Source organism: Chlorocebus sabaeus, chromosome 22 (genome assembly GCF_047675955.1).
Source record: "Chlorocebus sabaeus isolate Y175 chromosome 22, mChlSab1.0.hap1, whole genome shotgun sequence".
Classification (NCBI taxonomy): Eukaryota; Metazoa; Chordata; class Mammalia; order Primates; family Cercopithecidae; genus Chlorocebus; species Chlorocebus sabaeus.
In genome coordinates this window covers 88033899-88050760 of record NC_132925.1, presented here as the reverse complement: position 1 = coordinate 88050760, position 16862 = coordinate 88033899, and the positions used below count along the sequence as shown (strand labels likewise).

The 16862-nt window shown below is 42.6% G+C and overlaps 1 protein-coding gene across 1 annotated transcript; it reads right to left on the bottom strand.

Moving 5' to 3' along the window:
- Positions 1-15633: 15633 nt before the first annotated feature.
- Positions 15634-16862, bottom strand: IQCF6 (IQ motif containing F6). The gene is made up of 2 exons (XM_038002600.2): positions 16348-16862; positions 15634-16186 (listed from the first exon to the last, which is right to left on the bottom strand). The coding sequence occupies exons 1-2, from the start codon at positions 16417-16419 to the stop codon at positions 15818-15820; spliced, it is 441 nt and encodes a 146-aa protein (XP_037858528.1). The 5' UTR covers positions 16420-16862; the 3' UTR covers positions 15634-15817.

Here is a 16862-nt window from a genome sequence, read left to right as displayed (position 1 = left end):
CAGTCATTATTTCTTTAGATTATCTTTCTGCTCTTTTCTCGTTCCTTTCTCCTTCTGTGACTCTCATCATGTATTTATTGGTTGTCTTGACAGTGTCTCATATATGCTGTAGGTTTTCTCCACTTTTTTTCAGTCCTTTTTCTTTTTGTTCCTCTGACTGGATAATTTCAAGTGACCTATCTTCTAGTTTGCTGATTTGTGCTTCTGTCTGTTGTTGAAGTTCTCTATTGTGTTTTTCATTTTATTCATTAGATTCTTTAGCTCCAGAATTTGTTCAGTTTTTATGATTTTGATCTCTTTCTTGAACTTATTGTTTTGTTCATGCATCGTTTTCTCGATTTTATTGAGTTACCTGTGTTCTTTTATAGGTTACTGAGTTTAAAAAAAAAAAAAACAACAGTCATTTGAATTCTTTGTCAGGCAATTAATAGGTCTCCATTTCTTTTGGGTTTGTTACTGAAAATTTATGTGTTTCATTGGTGGTGAAACATTTTTCCTATTTTTTGTGTTTATTGTAGCCTTGCATTGATAATCTGCACATTTAAAGAAGTGGTTACCCCTTCCAGAATTAATGGATTGGCTTCAGTTGGGAAAGCTGCACTCACCTGTTGTTGAGCATGAGGACATCAACTGGATGAAGTATATGGCTGAACCAAGTCTGAGGACAGGTGGGGATGCCAGTTCTGAGGACATATGGAGTATTGTTCTGAGGGCACCTGGGATTGCTCATTCTGAGGGTGTATGATAGCACCAGTTTCAGAGGTACGTGGTAGTACCGATTTGAGGGGAGGGGCATGGCAACACTGAGTCCAGGGACATATCAGCACTGGATTTTGTGGGCATGAAGTAGCATTGGGTCTGGGATGCCCAGGGATGGTGGCACAATGGCTGATAAAGGAAGGAATAAAGTGGCTTCAGTTCCAGGGGCTCTGCTCAATACTGATTACAGTGCATGGATGGGAGTGCTAGGTCCTGAGTGTGGATGTATACACAGTGGTGCCAGGTTCAGAACACAGGTGCACTCATGGTGGCATGGCATGGGCTCTGGATGACTCTGTCAGCTGGAATCCACATCTGTAAAGACTGGAGATCCTCAACAGTATGGAGTGTCACTGTGGTCTTCAGTGATGGAAGCTGCTGGGGTTTTCCTTCTCTCCTTTTCCTCCACAGGGCAAAATTGTGGCTAAAGAGATTCCTCTTGGCTCTGAGCTATGCCAGCCTAGAAGATGGGGGATGGGGTGAAGGTAAAATGATTTTTCACTTTTCCTCTGTTTTTGCGCTCCACTGGCTTACTGCATTTTCTTAACTATACTCTGGAGCTCTCACAGAGCTATTTTCATCCCCAGATTGCCAAAGTATTGTTTTTGTGGGCATCATGGGAGTTCCCACTAGTTAACCATCTTGCTAATGGTTTTATGGGTATTATGGGAGCTCCCCATAGTTAACCATCTTGCTAATGTCACTCCCTTACATTGACTTTTTTAAAAAGACAGTGTCGGCTGGGTGTGGTGGCTCACGCCTGTAATCCCAGCACTTTGTGAGGCCAAGGCCAGCAAATCACCTGAGGTCAGGAGTTCAAGACCAACCTGGCTGATATGGTGAAACCTCTTCTCTCCTAAAAATACAAAAATTAGCTGGGCATGGTGGCATGTGCCTGAAGTTCCAGCTACTCAGGAAGCTGAGGCAGAAGAATCGCTTGAACCCTGGAGGTGAAGGTTGCAGTGAGCCGAGATCATGCCACTGCACTCTAGCCTGACAGCCTGAGTGACAGAGCAAGACTCCGTCTCAAAAAAAAAAAAAAAAGACAGGGTCTTGCTCTGTTGCACAGGCTGGTGTTCAGAGGCATGATCATGGTTCACTGCAACCTTGACCTCTTGGGCTCAAGTGATCAACCTCCTAAATAACTAGGATCCAAGTGTGTGCCACTACATTTGGCTGCTAAAAAAACAATAGAGATGGGTTCTTGTTATGTTGCCCAAACTGATCTTGAACTCCTGGCCTCAAGCGATCCTCCCACCTTGGCCTCCCAAAGTTCTAGGATTACAGGTATGAGCCACTGTGCTTGGCCTGAATTGATTTCAAATGTTAAATGGAATTGCCATGCTAGATCATTTTACTGTAAACTGGGTTTTACAAGGAACCATGTTTCCCAGAATCCTGTTCCATGTGTACTTCTGAGTGAGAGTCAGTCCAAAGTGAAATTGCATAAGATTCAAGAGGTGAAAGTGAAGCAGCATATATTACTCTTTAAAGGTTGACATTGGTTAGCAATTAAGATTCATGTGCAGGCCGGGCACAGTGGCTCACATCTGTAATCCCAGCACTTTGGGAGGCCGAGGTGGGAGGATCATGAGGTCAGGAGTTCGAGACCAGCCTGACCAACATGGTGAAACCTCGTCTCTACTAAAAATACAAAAATTAGCCAGGCCTGGTGGCACGCACCTATAATCCCAGCTACTCAGGAAGCTAAGGCAGGAGAATCGCTTGAACCCGGGGGGTGGAGTTTGCAGTGAGCTGAGATCACGCCACTGCACTCCAGCCTAGGCGACAGAGCAAGACTTGTCTCAAAAAAAAAGAAAAAAAAATTCAAGTTCAGACCTGTTGAGGGGATTCCAATTTGTCCTCATTTTCCTACTCTGCATCCAGCTCTCCTTCCAGTCAGTCACGCCGACCAACACTGGCCTTAGGCCCAACCCCAGATGCTTTGCTGCAAATCACAAAGGTAGAAATCACAAAAATTAGCTACTTTCCATGGAATTCTATGTTAGTCTCCACTCCCTCCCCATCAGTTCCCATCCAGCAACTGGACATGCTTACTTTCTAGAGTTTTCTGTAAGCTCTGACTTACTCACTCTCACCAGTACTGGTTAGTGACTTTTCTCTGATCTTCAGCTCTATTTTTTAGATTTTTTTACTTCTTCAATTCCTCCCACAATTGTGTAAGGTCTATTTCTTCTATTACATTTTAAAACAGAATATTATTAAGAGCAGTCTTAGATTTACAGAAAAGCTGTATAGAAAGTACAAGTTGTCGTATACCCTCTCTTCTCTCTCCACTCACAGTTTCTTCTATTAATAACACCTTGCTTTAGTGTGGTACATTTGTTACAACTGATGAACCAAAAATAATACATCATTATTAATTTAAGTCCATAGTTAACATTTGGGTTCATGTTTTGTTTTGTACAGTTGTATGGTCTTTGACAAATGCATAATGTCATGTATCCACCATGACCTATAATACATTTTTTATTGCATACTGCTCATGGTGGTTCTTCTTTTATTTCATGCCTTTGGTGTTATATTTAAAAAGTCATCACCATATACAAGGTCATCTAGCTTTCTTCCTATGTTATCTTCTAGGAGTCTTACAGTTCTGCATTTAGATTTTGGTCTATAACCCATTTTGTTTAATTTATTGCCAAGTATTTTATTCTATTTGATATTTTAAAATTTATTTATATAAATGTGTGGGGTACAAGTGTGATTTTTTTACACACAAGTCAGAGTTTTAGGTTTTCCATCACTTGAATAATATACATCGTACCCATGAGGTAATTTCTCATATTTGATGCTATTTGATGGAATAAGTTTTCTTGATTTTATTTTTGGATGTTCATGGCTGATATATGGAAATACGATTTAATTGATTTTTGTGTATTGATCTTATATATGCAACCCTGATAAACTTGTTTATTACTTCTAATCATTGTTTTTGAAGATTCTTAAGGATTGCTACATTGGCAATCATGTCATCTATGAGTAAAGATAGTTTTATTTCTTACTTTATAGTCTGAGTTTGATGCATTTAATCCTTTCTTCCCTCTTTCCTCTCTCTTTGTACTTCCTTCTCTCCATTATTTCCACTCTTCCTTCTTTTCTTTCCCTGATTGCACTAGCTAGAATGTTTATTATGTGTTGAATACAGGCAGCGAAAGCAAACATCCTTGCCTTTTTACTGATTTTAGGGGAAAATCATGCAGTCTTTCACAATTAAGTATGGTGTCAGCTGTAGATGTTTCATATCTGCCCTTTATCAAGTTAATATTCTCTTCTATTCTTTGTGTTTTGAGAAATTTATGAATGGGCATTCGATTTTGTCAAATGCTGGCTTTTTTGTTGTGTTTTGTTTTTTGTTTTGTTTGTTTGTTTTTTGAGACAGAGTCTTGCTCTGTCACCCATACTGGACTGCAGTGTCACCATATTGGCTCACTGCAACCTTTGCCTCCTGGGTTCAAGCGATTCTATTACCTCAGCCTCCCAGGTAGCTGGGACTACAGGTGCATGCCACCATGCCTGGCTAATTTTTTGTATTTTTAGTAGAGATGGGGTTTTGCCATGCTGGCCAGGCTGGTCTTGAACTCCTGACCTCAGGTGATCTGCCCACCTTGGCCTCCCAAAGTGCTGGAATTACAGGTATGAGCCACTGTGCCTGGCCCAAATGCTGTTTTTGTGTCTATCAAGATGCTCATTGTTTTTTGCCTTTATTCTATTTAATATAATATTGAATTAATTGATATTTGGATGTTAAACCAACTTTGAATTCCTTGGATAAATTCTACTTGGTCATGGTGTAAAATCGTTTTATATATTGCTGAATTTGGTTTGCTAATATTTTTAAGTCTTTTTGTGTATATGTTCATGAGACATATTGTTTGTAGTTTTCTTTTACTGTAATATTTTTGCCTAGATTGTATATTATTTCTTCTTTAAATGTTTTGTAGAATTCACCAGTGAAGCCATCTAAGCATGGACTTTTCTTTATTGGAAAATTTCAAATTAATAATTAAATCTCCTAACCTGGGCAACAGAGTGAGACCCCATCTGTACAAAAAATATTTTTTAAAAAGTTGGACATGATGGCACATGCTTGTAGTCTCAGCCACTCAGGAGGCTGAGGTGGGAGGATCATTTAATAGTGCCATTGTGCTCTGGCTTGGGCAACAGAGGGAGACCTTGTCTCAAAGAAATTAATAATAATTAAGTGTCTTACTTGTTATTAATCTTTTCAGATGTTTTGTTTCTTCTTGAGTGAGTTTTGGTAATTTGTGTCTTTGCAAGAATTTGTCTATGTAACATAAAGTGTCCAATTTGTTGATATTGAGTAAGGTCAGTAATGATGACCCATCTTTTATTTCTGATTTTGGTAATTTGTTCTTTTTTTTTTCTTGGTAACTGTAGCTAAGGATTTGCTAATTTTGTTGATCTTTTGAAAGAACCAACTTTTGCCTCCGTTGTTTTTCTGTATTATTTTTCTGTTTTCTATTTCATTGACTCTATGATTTCCTTCTCTGTGCTTGATCTGGGTTTAGTTTAGTATCCTTTTTCTAATTTCTTAAGGTGAAAACTTAGATTATTTATTTGAGACTTTTCTTATTTTATGAGTGTTTAGTGCTCCTCCTAAACACTGCTTTAGCTTCATCCCATAACTTTTCAACAATTTTGTTTTTTTTTAAATTCAGTTAAAAAAATTTTTTTTTGATACAGGGTCTCACTTTGTTGCCCGGGCTGGAATGCAGTGGTGTGATCATAGCTCACTGTAGTCTCAACCTCCTGTGCTCGAGCAATCCTCAGACCTCAGCCTCTTCAGTAGCTGGGACCACAGGCATGTGCCACCATGCCCATCTAATTTTTTGACTTTTTGTATAGGGGAGGTATCACTATGTTGCCTAGGCTGTTCTCAAACTCCTGGGCTCAAGCAGTTCTTCTACCTTGGCCTCCCAAAGTGTTGGGATCACAAATGTGAGCCACCATGCCTGACTAGTTCAAACTATTTTAAAACTTACCTTGTAATTTCTTCTTTGAACCATGGGTTATTTAGAAATCTATTCTTTAATTTCCAAATATTTGTGCTTTTTCAAGACTTTTTTGTTGTATATCTTTAGTTTAATATCTTTTCATTTAATTTTAAATTAAATTAATTAAACTTAAATATCTTTAATTCTACTGTGGTCAGAAAACATATTTGTTTTGGTTTCAATCTTTTAAGATTTATTTAGATCAATTTTGTGGCCCAGCATATGGTCTATCCTGAACACTGTTCCATGCGTATTTGAAAAGACTATGCATTCTGCTGTTGTAGGGTGGTTTTCTATAAATGTCAGTTAGGTTGACTAGTCCATGGAATTGTTTAAATCTTCTGTAATCATAATGATTTTCTGTCTAGTTGTTCTGTCAATTGTTGAAAGAGGAGTATTAAAACTTTTGTATTAGTTTGTTCTTGCACTGCTATAGGAAATACCTGAGACTGGGTCGTTTATAAAGAAAAGAGGCTTAATTGGCTCACAGTTCTGCAGGCTGTACAGGAAGCACAGCAGCTTCTGATTCTGGAGAGGCCTCAGGAAGCTTCCAATCATGATGGAAGGCAAGGCATCTCACAGAGTGGGAGCAAGAACAAGATAGAGAGTGACATGGGACGTATTACACACTTTTAAACAACCAGATTTCATGAGAACTCATTACTATCACAAGAATAGCACCAAGGGAATGGTGCTAAACCATTCATGAGAAATTCACTCTCATGATCCCACCAGGCCTGACCTCCAACACTGGCGAATACAATTGAACATGAGATTTCGTGAGGATACAGATCCAAACCACAAACCATATCAACCTCCAACTTACTGCATTTCTCTCTCTCTCTTCTTTCTTTCTTTCTTTCTTTCTTTCTTTCTTTCTTTCTTTCTTTCTTTCTTTCTTTCTTTCTTTCTTTCTTTTTTTCCTTCTTTCTTTCTTCTCTTTCTTTCTTTTTTTGGGGGGCAGGGTCTGGCTCTGTCACTCAGGCAAGAGTGCAGCGGTGTGATCTTGGCTCATTGCAACCTGTGTCTCCCAGGCTCAACCCATCCTTCCACCTCAGCCTCCCAAGTGACTAGGACTACAGGAACATGCCACCCTGCCCAGCTAATTTTTATATATTTTGTAGAGACATGGTTTTGCCATGTTGCCCAGGTTGATCTCAAACTCCTGAGCTCAAGCAATCCTCCTGCCTCCATGTCTTCTTTGGTAGCTTGATATCTCATTTCTTTTTATCACTGAATAGTATTACATTGTATGGATGTATCACAATGTGTTTATCTGTTAACCTATTAAAGTATTATAAAAATTTGAGTGCAGATTTTGTGTGGACACAAGTGCAATTCATTTGGGTAAATACCAAGAGGCACAACTGCTGTATCAAATGGCAAAACTTTACTTAGTTTTTTTTTGTATTTTGTTGTTGTTGTTGTTGTTTGTTTGTTTTTTAAATCAAACTGACAAACTGTCCTCTGGAGGGGCTATACCATTTTGCATTCCCATTAGCAGTGAATGAGAGTTCCTGTTGCACCATATCCTCATCAGCATTTAGTGTTGTCAGTGTTTGAATTTTGGCCGTTTTAGTAGCTATGCAGTGATATCTTATTATTTGTAATTTTGACTTACAATTCCCCAATGGCATATCATGTTCAACAACTTTTTATGTTTACTTGTCATCTGTATATCTTCTTTAGTGAACTGTTTGTTTAGTTTTTTTTGTTCATTTTAAAATTGGTTGTTTTCTTATTGTTGATTTTTAATATTTTTTAAAAATATTTTTTGGACAACAGTCCTTTATCAGATATGTCTTTTGTAAATGTTTTCTCCTAGTCTGTGGCTTCTTTTTACTCTCTTAACAGTGCCAAGAAGTTTTTAATTCTACTTCATCACTTTTAAAATTTGTTAATTTTTTCCATCATGGATCATGCTTTTGGTGTTGTATCTAAAAAGCCATTGCTGAAAGCAAGGCCACATAGATTTTTTTCTATGGTTATCTTCTAGGAGTTTTCCAGTCTTATACTTTACATTTAGGTCAATGATCTCTTTTGAGTTGATTTTTGTGAAAAGTATAAGGTCTGTGTCTAGATTCTTTTTTGGGGGGGGAGGGGAGCATATGGATATGCAGTGTTCCAGCACTATTTGTTGAAAAGACTATCATTTCTCCATTGAATAGCATTTTCCCCTTTCTCTATGACCAGTTGACTGTATTTTTGTGTTTTTTATGGGTTGGTCTATTTTGGGGCTTTCATTTTTGTTCCATTAATTTATTTGTCTATTTTTTCACCAGGACCACACTGTCTTGATTACTGTAGCTTTATAGTGACTCTTGAAGTTGAGTAGTGTTAGTTCTGTCTCCCTCTCCTCCTCCTCCTCCTCCTCCTCCTCCTTCTTCTTCTTCTTCTTCTTCTTCTTCTTCTTCTCCTCTTCTTCTTCTTCTTCTTCTTCTTCTTCTTCTTCTTCTTCTTCTTCTTCTTCTTCTTCTTCTTCTTCTTCTTTTCTTCAGTATTATGTTGGCTATTCTGGGTCTTTTGCCTTTTCATGTAAACTTTATAATCAATTTGTTGCTATCCACAAAATAACATCCATTTTTATCAGGATTGTGGTAAATCTCTACATCAAATTGGAAAGAACTGAAATCTTAACAGTATTGAAGTTTCGATTCATGAATATGTAATATCTCTCCATTTAGATATTCTTTGATTACTTTTACTAGGGTTTTGTAGTATTCCTCATATAGATCTTGCACATATTTTGTTAGATTCATACTTAAATGTACCTTTCTTTCTCTCTTTTTTGGGAGTTGTCCTAATGTAAATGGTATATGTATTTTTATTTAAAAACTTATCCGTCTTGGATAACTGAAACTATATCTATTGAGGGATTGTGTTTTAAATTTCAGATTGCAATTGTTTATTGCTGGTATACAGGAAAACAATTTTTGCATGTTAACCTGTATCCTGCAACTTGGTGTACCTATTTAGTAGTTCTAGAAAAAACTTCATTTTTTATTTTAATTGTCTGTAATTCTACTTCAATTCTATATTCTGTCTCTTGGCTAAAATAGTAATCTAATGAATTTCTACAAACTCAATCGCTTCTCTTTGTTTCTCAGTCATTTAGGGGCTTCTTGCCCTCCCCTGCTTCTCCCTAGGTTGGCATGCATGTATTAGGCGTTAGTGCACTGTTCTGGCAGATCTATCAGGTGCCTAGTTGGTGGCTCCTTCACTATGTTGGCATTGGCTGCTGATATCTGCACATTCACATATGTAGCTAAGCCCCAACCTTTGGAGACTGGAGGGGGTGAGTCCTGGGCCTTCTCTGCTAAGGCCACCACGTTGCCAATTCTACACTGTTGCTGCCACCACTTGCTGGCTGAGAATGGGGGAGAGGTACTGTGATCTTGCTTTCTTTTCTGGGCCCCACCCAGGAAAAAAACATGAGTATCCTTGCTCTCAGGTTCTCCAAATTGTATGGAGATTGTTAGCCACCTTCAATTGTTATTGTGGGGGAATGGATCTGGACAAAGGCCACTTTCTCAGGGACACATGGCAAGCTAAGCTCTCTAGTTTCTGCTCCAACTTGCTCTATATTTAGTATTTTTAGTATAAGTTTAGGCCCAGATTCCTTGAAATTTTTGAAACCCTAAATCCTGTTTTTTTCTCAAAAAGCATGGTTCTTGCCAATCAAAAGGTTTTGCCTCTGCCATTAGTTTTAAGAGTCTATTCCAAGATTTTGAGTCTATTTTAGAAAGTCAGAAGCCAGTATTTGATTTTAATTCCTTGGATTGCTAGTATAAAGTTTCTTTTCTTTACATTTTGCTAGTAATTTTTAAAAATGGGAATGAGTGTTTAATTATAATCATGATTTTTCTTCTTTAAAATAGTTACAGTGATGGATTTTTCACTGTTGAGCCATCAGTATTTTCCTGGAGAAACCCCTATATATATAGAAAGAATTCTGATTGCAATTTGCTTATAGTTTATTTAGAGTTTTTACATCTACATTTATTATTAACAATGGTCTAAATTTTCCTTTCTCATAAGATACTTGTCTGGTTTTGACATCAGTGCTTTGCCAACATGATAGATAGTTGGGTGGCTTTCTATTCTTTGTATACTCTAGAATAGTTTGGAGTACTTGGAATGATCTGCTGTTTTACATTTTGCAGAACTATTCTTGGTGGCAAAAACTGCCCATTGCCCGCAATACCCATTTTATCCTTTAAATGTATATGTGTGTAACGTTTTAATTAGAGGGAGAGCAAGAGAGCGAGAGAGAGAGAGAGAGAGTGTGTGTGTGTGTGTGTTCTTTTTCAAAAACTTCATTGTATCAGGGCTTTCTTACAGCTGGAGTCACAAGTCCTCTTGAAGAGGCAGTTTGTAGAGTGGTTGCAAGCCCAGGTACTGGCATCAGATGCTTGCAGTTGAATCCTGGTCACCTCATCCCTTTGCTCCTCTGAGCATTTTTTTCTTCAGCATCCTCCCTCTTGCTTACCCTTCTCTTCTAGCTTTCCCCTTTCCAGAATTGTGATCCTTTCTTATCCACTGAAAGCATTTCTCCCACTCTCTTCATGATGTGAGCTTTCCTGGGTGAAGTTAATTTCTTTATCTTCATTTTACTTGGACTCAGGAGAGAGGATTGAGTGTTTTAAACAGCTAAATTTTCTCTCCTGATTTACCTTTTCTAATTTTTAGTTTCATCCTCCAGCTTCCTTTTGTTTCAGGTGTGTCCATTATAAACAACATATGCCTGGGTATTTTTAAAACCCAGTGTGAGATTCTGTTAATAGACACATTTTACCCATTTCCGTTTAACACAGACTTATCCATCTTTGAGTTTTCTATCTATCATGCTTTCTTATTATTGTTTTCTTCCGTTTCATGCTGCTGTTGAATTGATTGCGTTTTCCCCTTCATGTTTTTCTTCTAATGTTTTAGGAGTTGTGGCAGAGGCTGCTGATTGCCTCCCCAAAATCCACTTTCACTTCTACCTTAGAAATGGAACCTAGATGTAGAGGACATTGTTCTGTTCATCAACATTCTTGTTCTCTTTTCCTTTTTGGCATGTGGGAAGATTGTATTTCCCTTCTCCTTGAGGTTAGACACAGTTACATGGCTAGTTGAGTCAACAGAAGAGGAGCCGAAGTGAAATATGATACTTCCAAGTGAAAGACTGTAACTGCTGATGCTCTTCTCTCCATCCCTGCTAAGCGTACAATCACAGAGGTTCATATCCATATGAAGGCAGTATTAGAGTGGAGGAGCTTGGAATGCTGAGCAAACACACAGAGGAATGCTGCCGTGATCCTTTACATGGACCCCAGCAGGCTTCGCGTGAGTGAGAAATACACTTCAGTCAAGCCACTGAGGTTAGGTAGTTTGTACTGCAGCACAATCTAGCCTATTTGGAAATATGTGAGTTTAGTCATGGTAGCATTATGCATCCTTGTAACTGGGAGGGTCAAGTAACAGTTCTAGCAAACAAAATATAAATTGAGGTGACTGGTCAAGTGAGCCTTCTAGGAAAAGCCTTTTAAAGAAATAAATTCAGCTGGCATGAGCAGTTTCTCTTTTTGTCCTTCATTTTCTTGCCTAGGATGTAGACATGATGGTTGGAACTGTAGGAGTTATCTTAACAGCATGAGGAGTAGGGTCCCATCCAGTGGTGCAGTGTGGACAGAGGAAAAGAGATGGGGCTCTGTTGACATCATGGAGCTGCCATGCTTTGGACTTCCCACTGCTGGGATTCATTTATGGGAGATGAAAACAAACTTTTGTGTTGTTTAAGCCACTGTTTTTCAGGTTTCTATTTCTAACAGCCCAATGCAATTTTTAACTGTTATGGAAGGTACAGAAGTAATTTTTATTCTTCTAGTATTTATACTACTATTAGTTTTTCATATTTTTATTGTGGAAACTTTCAAACATATCCAAAAATACAGCGAGTAGTCATCATCCAGCTTCAGCAATGATCGACTCATAGTCAATCATGCTTTCCTCACATCTCCCACTTTTTCCTCCTGGGTCGATATCTATATATATATGTATATAACATATTATATATGTGTATATGTTTAGAGACTAGAGACAGGGTCTCACTATGCTGCCCAGGCTGGTCTTGAACTCCTGGCCTCAAGCAATCCTCCTGCCTTGGATTCCCAAAGTCCTGGGATTACAGGCGTGAGCCACTGCTCCTGACCCTGGGCTGATTCTTGCAACTGGTTCTACTGCTCTTATGGGTGACATGTTGTTTATCCTCAACCCACCTCTGAGAAAGGGACCTCTCTGTGCCCCACTCCTTGACCTAAACTCACCTTCTGCAATGCCCATGGTCCCTGCCTTGACCTCAGGTGGCAAGGTCCTTATAGTCTGTGGCTTCTTGTCTCTATCTCAGGCCTCTTTGGGACCACCAGTCCTCTTGCCACTTCTTGCCTCCCCCATCTGGGGGTCCCAGGGATCTTGGCTACTTGCAGGCTCCATAGGGAAGTGTACAGGGCTCAGTGGGAGCTGCCCCCAGACCCATCTCTTAGGCATCTCCCTCAGCTTCTGCTTCCTTTCATCTCTGAGCCATGCAGTCTCCCCAGGTTATATTCTTAGATTTCCCTATGCCTATTGGGGTAACACAAGGGAAGGAGGTGGAGAGCATGTTCTGCAGCAGTATCTCAGCCTCCTCACACTCTGTCTCAGAGTCATGCATGGGCTTTTCTTTTGTCTCTTCTTGCGTAGCTGGAAGTTTCTCTGCCCTCTACCCCATCCCCCACCTCCTGCCACCCTCTGCACATGGAGGCTTACCAATAGGCTGCTAACACCTCCTGGTTTTCCTAGGACAGTCCTGGTTTGCACTTGCTATTTCCAACGTATTTATCAGTAGTGTCCCTTTCACTCTCAAAATCTATGGTTACCTTTTTAAAGGTGAAACTCTACGCAAAGTTATTTGTTGACGCTTGACATGAAAGCCCAGCTTTGAGAGTGCCCAGGAAACATTTTTTTCTTTCAACTCACTGTAGCTCTTCTACATAAGTGCATGCTTCCACTAACTTGTGGTGGACTTGAGCAAACTCAATTTTTTGAAACAAAGTTGATCGATTTGTTTACACCAAGCATTTCCACCCTGGCAGGGAGGGGATGGAGTAGGGTGGTGCCCTCCAGCAACACGGGTGTATGTGTGGTCAGCGGGGTGGTGGTCAGTCCACTCAACCTGCCTGGCATGGCATGGCGGTGGCTTTGGTCATCTCATTTTGGATTTAGCATGTGGGACACAAAGAAGCAGAAGACAAGGCTCTGGGGATCCTGGGGCTGTGTGGTCAGAGCTGAGGTTGGTGATGTATCAGGTGGGAGGCTTGAGAGCATAGGGTGGGCACCCTGGGGACAAAGAGATGAGATGCCTTCTGGGAATCCTTTCCCAGTGGTGGAAGAGAACTGCAGGGGATGGGCCCTCACTTACTGGACTACCTTCCTAGGACTTCAGCAAGCTGTGCCAGTCTGAGGGCCAATGCAATTCTTTACTGATGGGAGGGTTGTGGGCGCATATCTCTTGGGGACACCATGTCATCTGAGGGAGGAGCAAGATTGGGGATACTTGGTCCCCCTAGAGTGCTCTCAGGCCTACTCCCATCCCAAAGCCACAAGCACAGCCTCCCCTTCTACACTTCAGTGTTTCAGCATATGATACATGTTGTCAGAAAGGGTTCTTCCTGCAGCTCAATCCTCAGCGATGGTGAGGAGTGGCAGGAAAGGCCTCTGAGGTCTGCCTCTGAGAATCCCACCAGCAGCCTTACCCTTGCTGAGGAGGGAAGGGTGGCTCCAGTGATCTAGGCCAACACTGGCCACAGACCTCACTGTTAAAGAGGAGCCTTTCTCCCAATTCCCATCCCATGCCTCACTCACTTCTTCTTCCTTGGGGCTCTCCAGTGCCCACTGCCCACAGGTCCAGACTATCCCTAGTTTCTTAAGACCCCTGACCACCAGCAGGACACCCAAAGTGGAGTGGTGGTGAAGGCTTTGGATGAAGCTTGGCTTTCTTGGGCTAGCCCTTGAGTCTCATTGCTCACATCTATGTGGTGCCATCTTCTTGAGATCCTGTCTACCTGGGACAGGAGGTCTCACTCACGTTCCCCTCAAAAGCCCCTCCCATTCAGCCCCCAGCTACCAAGCTGTGTCTTCCTGTTTCCAAAAGTTTTTGACCCAAAGTGGTGCTCCCGCTGGATTCCTGTTTCACTTGGCATTGTTAGAACATCAGAGAGCAGGAAGCCTTGATGACCTGAGTCTCCTGTGTGAGCATGAAATTCTGTAGAGCACCCTACAAGGGCCAGTTGAAAAGGGCTTAACACAGCAGTTCCCAAACTAAGGCTGCACTTTGGAAAGCTGATGCCAGGCCGCATACCAGCCCAGTTAAAGCAGAATCCCTGGGTGGACCCAGGTATCTATATATATATATATATTTTTTAGTGTCCTAGGGGATTATAATGTCCTGTGTTGAAAATATATAACTCAGAAACTTAAACCATTGCCAATCCAGGTTTTAAACACCTCTCACTGTTGAGGTAGCACCTAAGGGGTTAGTCACGCAGAGTTCCTATTATGCCCAGCTGCAGACCTATCTAGTTTCGTACCACTTGCTACTGTGAGTAGGAGGTGGGCAGAGCTGTATCCAGCACCCCTGAATGGGTTCTCCTGGAAGAGTGGGATTCAGTCAGAAAGTCCAGGTACCCAGCTGCTTCACTGCCACCTGCAGCTACTGCAGATGCTGTGTGTCAGGCTGAACCCTAAACCCTCACATCTGCTATAGCTGTTCTGGAGACTCACCCCCAACACACACACACACACACACACACACGGAAAGTGTCACCCAGCTGCAAGGCATGAAGACCCCTGTACACCTCCCCACTGGCCCTCCCACCTCTCCTGAGGGACCCACCATGGAAAGACCCTGCGGAGGGTTGCAGACCTCAGACTTCTGGGATGAAAGTTCACACAAACATCTGAGGGACACAGGCTGAGAGTGAGGGGCCTTGGGCATGGATGACAAAGCAGAGACAGTGAGAGACCACGTGAGAGATGGTTGCACCATAGGTGCCCAGAGACAGAGGGAGACTCAGCAAAGCAGTGGCCCAGCAGCACCCACCCAAGGCAGGCCCAGCAGAGGATGAGGCAGCCTGGGGGTAGGCCACAGAGGGGACATGGGGGTGGATGAGGAGCACAGCTGCTTCTGAGGATGTGGTAGGATTTAGGGGCTGTGTGCCCAATGACCTGCACTGGCAGAGGGACAGCCCTTTCCCCTGCCTACCCCTAGTTGTTTACCTACCCCCATGCCACCCCCACCACCATCTCCCCACACCCACCGAGTCCCTCTCCCCTCCCAGATCCCATGCCTGGTTCTCCCAGGAAGTGCCCAGCAAAGGGGAGGGAAGCCTCGTTGTTCAGCCCCAGGGTGGGGAGGCAGCAGGCACAGCTGCTACCTTCAGCTCCTGCTCTGGCTTCCCTAGGGGCTGGCTCTGGCTGGCTGCTCCCCCACTGCCTCCCCCACCATAAGGCAGAGCGTCTGTCCTGCTGTTGCCAGCTGAAGTGCCATGTCCTCCTGGCTCCCTGCCAAGCACTCTGCCGGCCCTGAGGGCCCTGCCAATCACAAGCCTGTGGAATCCTGGCCTTCCCAGCTGGCCCTGGCTGCAGCCAGATTCTCTGATCTTCTGATCTGAATGGAGATGCCTGGTCAGGGGCTGCAGGAAACTAAAGCCCAATGCCTACTCCCACTGTGGAAGGGGCCAAAATCAGGCAATCATCATCAGTGCTTGACCTGGGCCCTGGGGTCTCTCTTGGATGCCAGGTATGCTGTTAGGAACAGGGGCCTAGGGTTGGTGACCTGAGGACAGGGGCTCTAGAACATACCAGGGAATCTTTCTGGGGGGAAGGCAGAAAAGTTAGGGGCTGAACCCTCCTCCATGAGTCTAATCTCCAAAGAGCAAGTGTGTGGTCAGTAAAGGTCTTTATTGGAAGAGAGATCCAGCCTCCTTGGCTCTGTCAGCGCCCTAGGTCATGAGGATTTCGATGTCAAGCTCCAGCCGGCTGGCTCTGACCTCATAGTGGCCCCGGATCAAGCCTCGGGTTTGGCTGGCATGCCAACGCCAGTGAGACTGGATGATGCAGGCTGCTTGGCGTGCCTGGAGGAACCGCCTGCGGGCCTGCCACATTCGAACCTGTGCCTGCACCTTCACCACTGCCCACTCCTGGCAGGTATAGAGTCTTAGTGCCAAGCGCCGTCTTTGCTCCAACATCTTGGCCTGCATTGACCTCCACCAGCACTGGATGACCCAGGCTCTGAGTGCTGCATGCAGTAACGTCCGGCGCACCATGTTGCCACGCCACCATGACTGAATCTTTATGGCTGTCTTCTCTAACTGATTGGGGGGAAGGAAAAACAGGGAGAGGCTCAATGGGGGACCCTCCCCTCCTGTTCCTATCCCCACCTCTGATCTTGGGAGGAAACAAAGCCTGGCCCAGGTGCCCCTGACTTCTTGTTTCTAGGGCCCATCCATCTTGTTTCCAATTCCCCTCCCGCCTTTAGACACTGTTCATTACCCATCAGGCTAGTCCCTCCTGCAAGGGCCTTACTCACATTTTGCGTGTCCATGGCCTTGGTCCTTAGGGTCCACTTATCTATTATTTAGGCCACCCTAGTCTTTAGCCCCACCCTCAACTGTTAGTCACACCTCCATCATTGGACTCCGCCCACCTGTATACCAGACTCCACCTTATTAGGTCCTGTCTGCGCACATTTTAACCACATCTCTCTCTCCTCTTCTCTTGCTTGCATCTCTTTTGCTTTATTGATTCCCACCACTGTGGGAGCGTACCATTATCTCTTGACTTCAGTTAATTTCCCAGCCCCAGTGGCATTCCTATTCCTCCTGATGACAGTGAAGAGAGAGTCATGCAGCTTACCTACAAGTAAGGAGTTTTACTTTAAGCCTACTCATAGCCAGAATAGATTTCCTGAAGCTTAAGTGTCAGGGCACCTGTCCGGGCCTGAGGAACGTGTTTACAGAGCTGTATATTTGGGGGTAAAATCTGTGA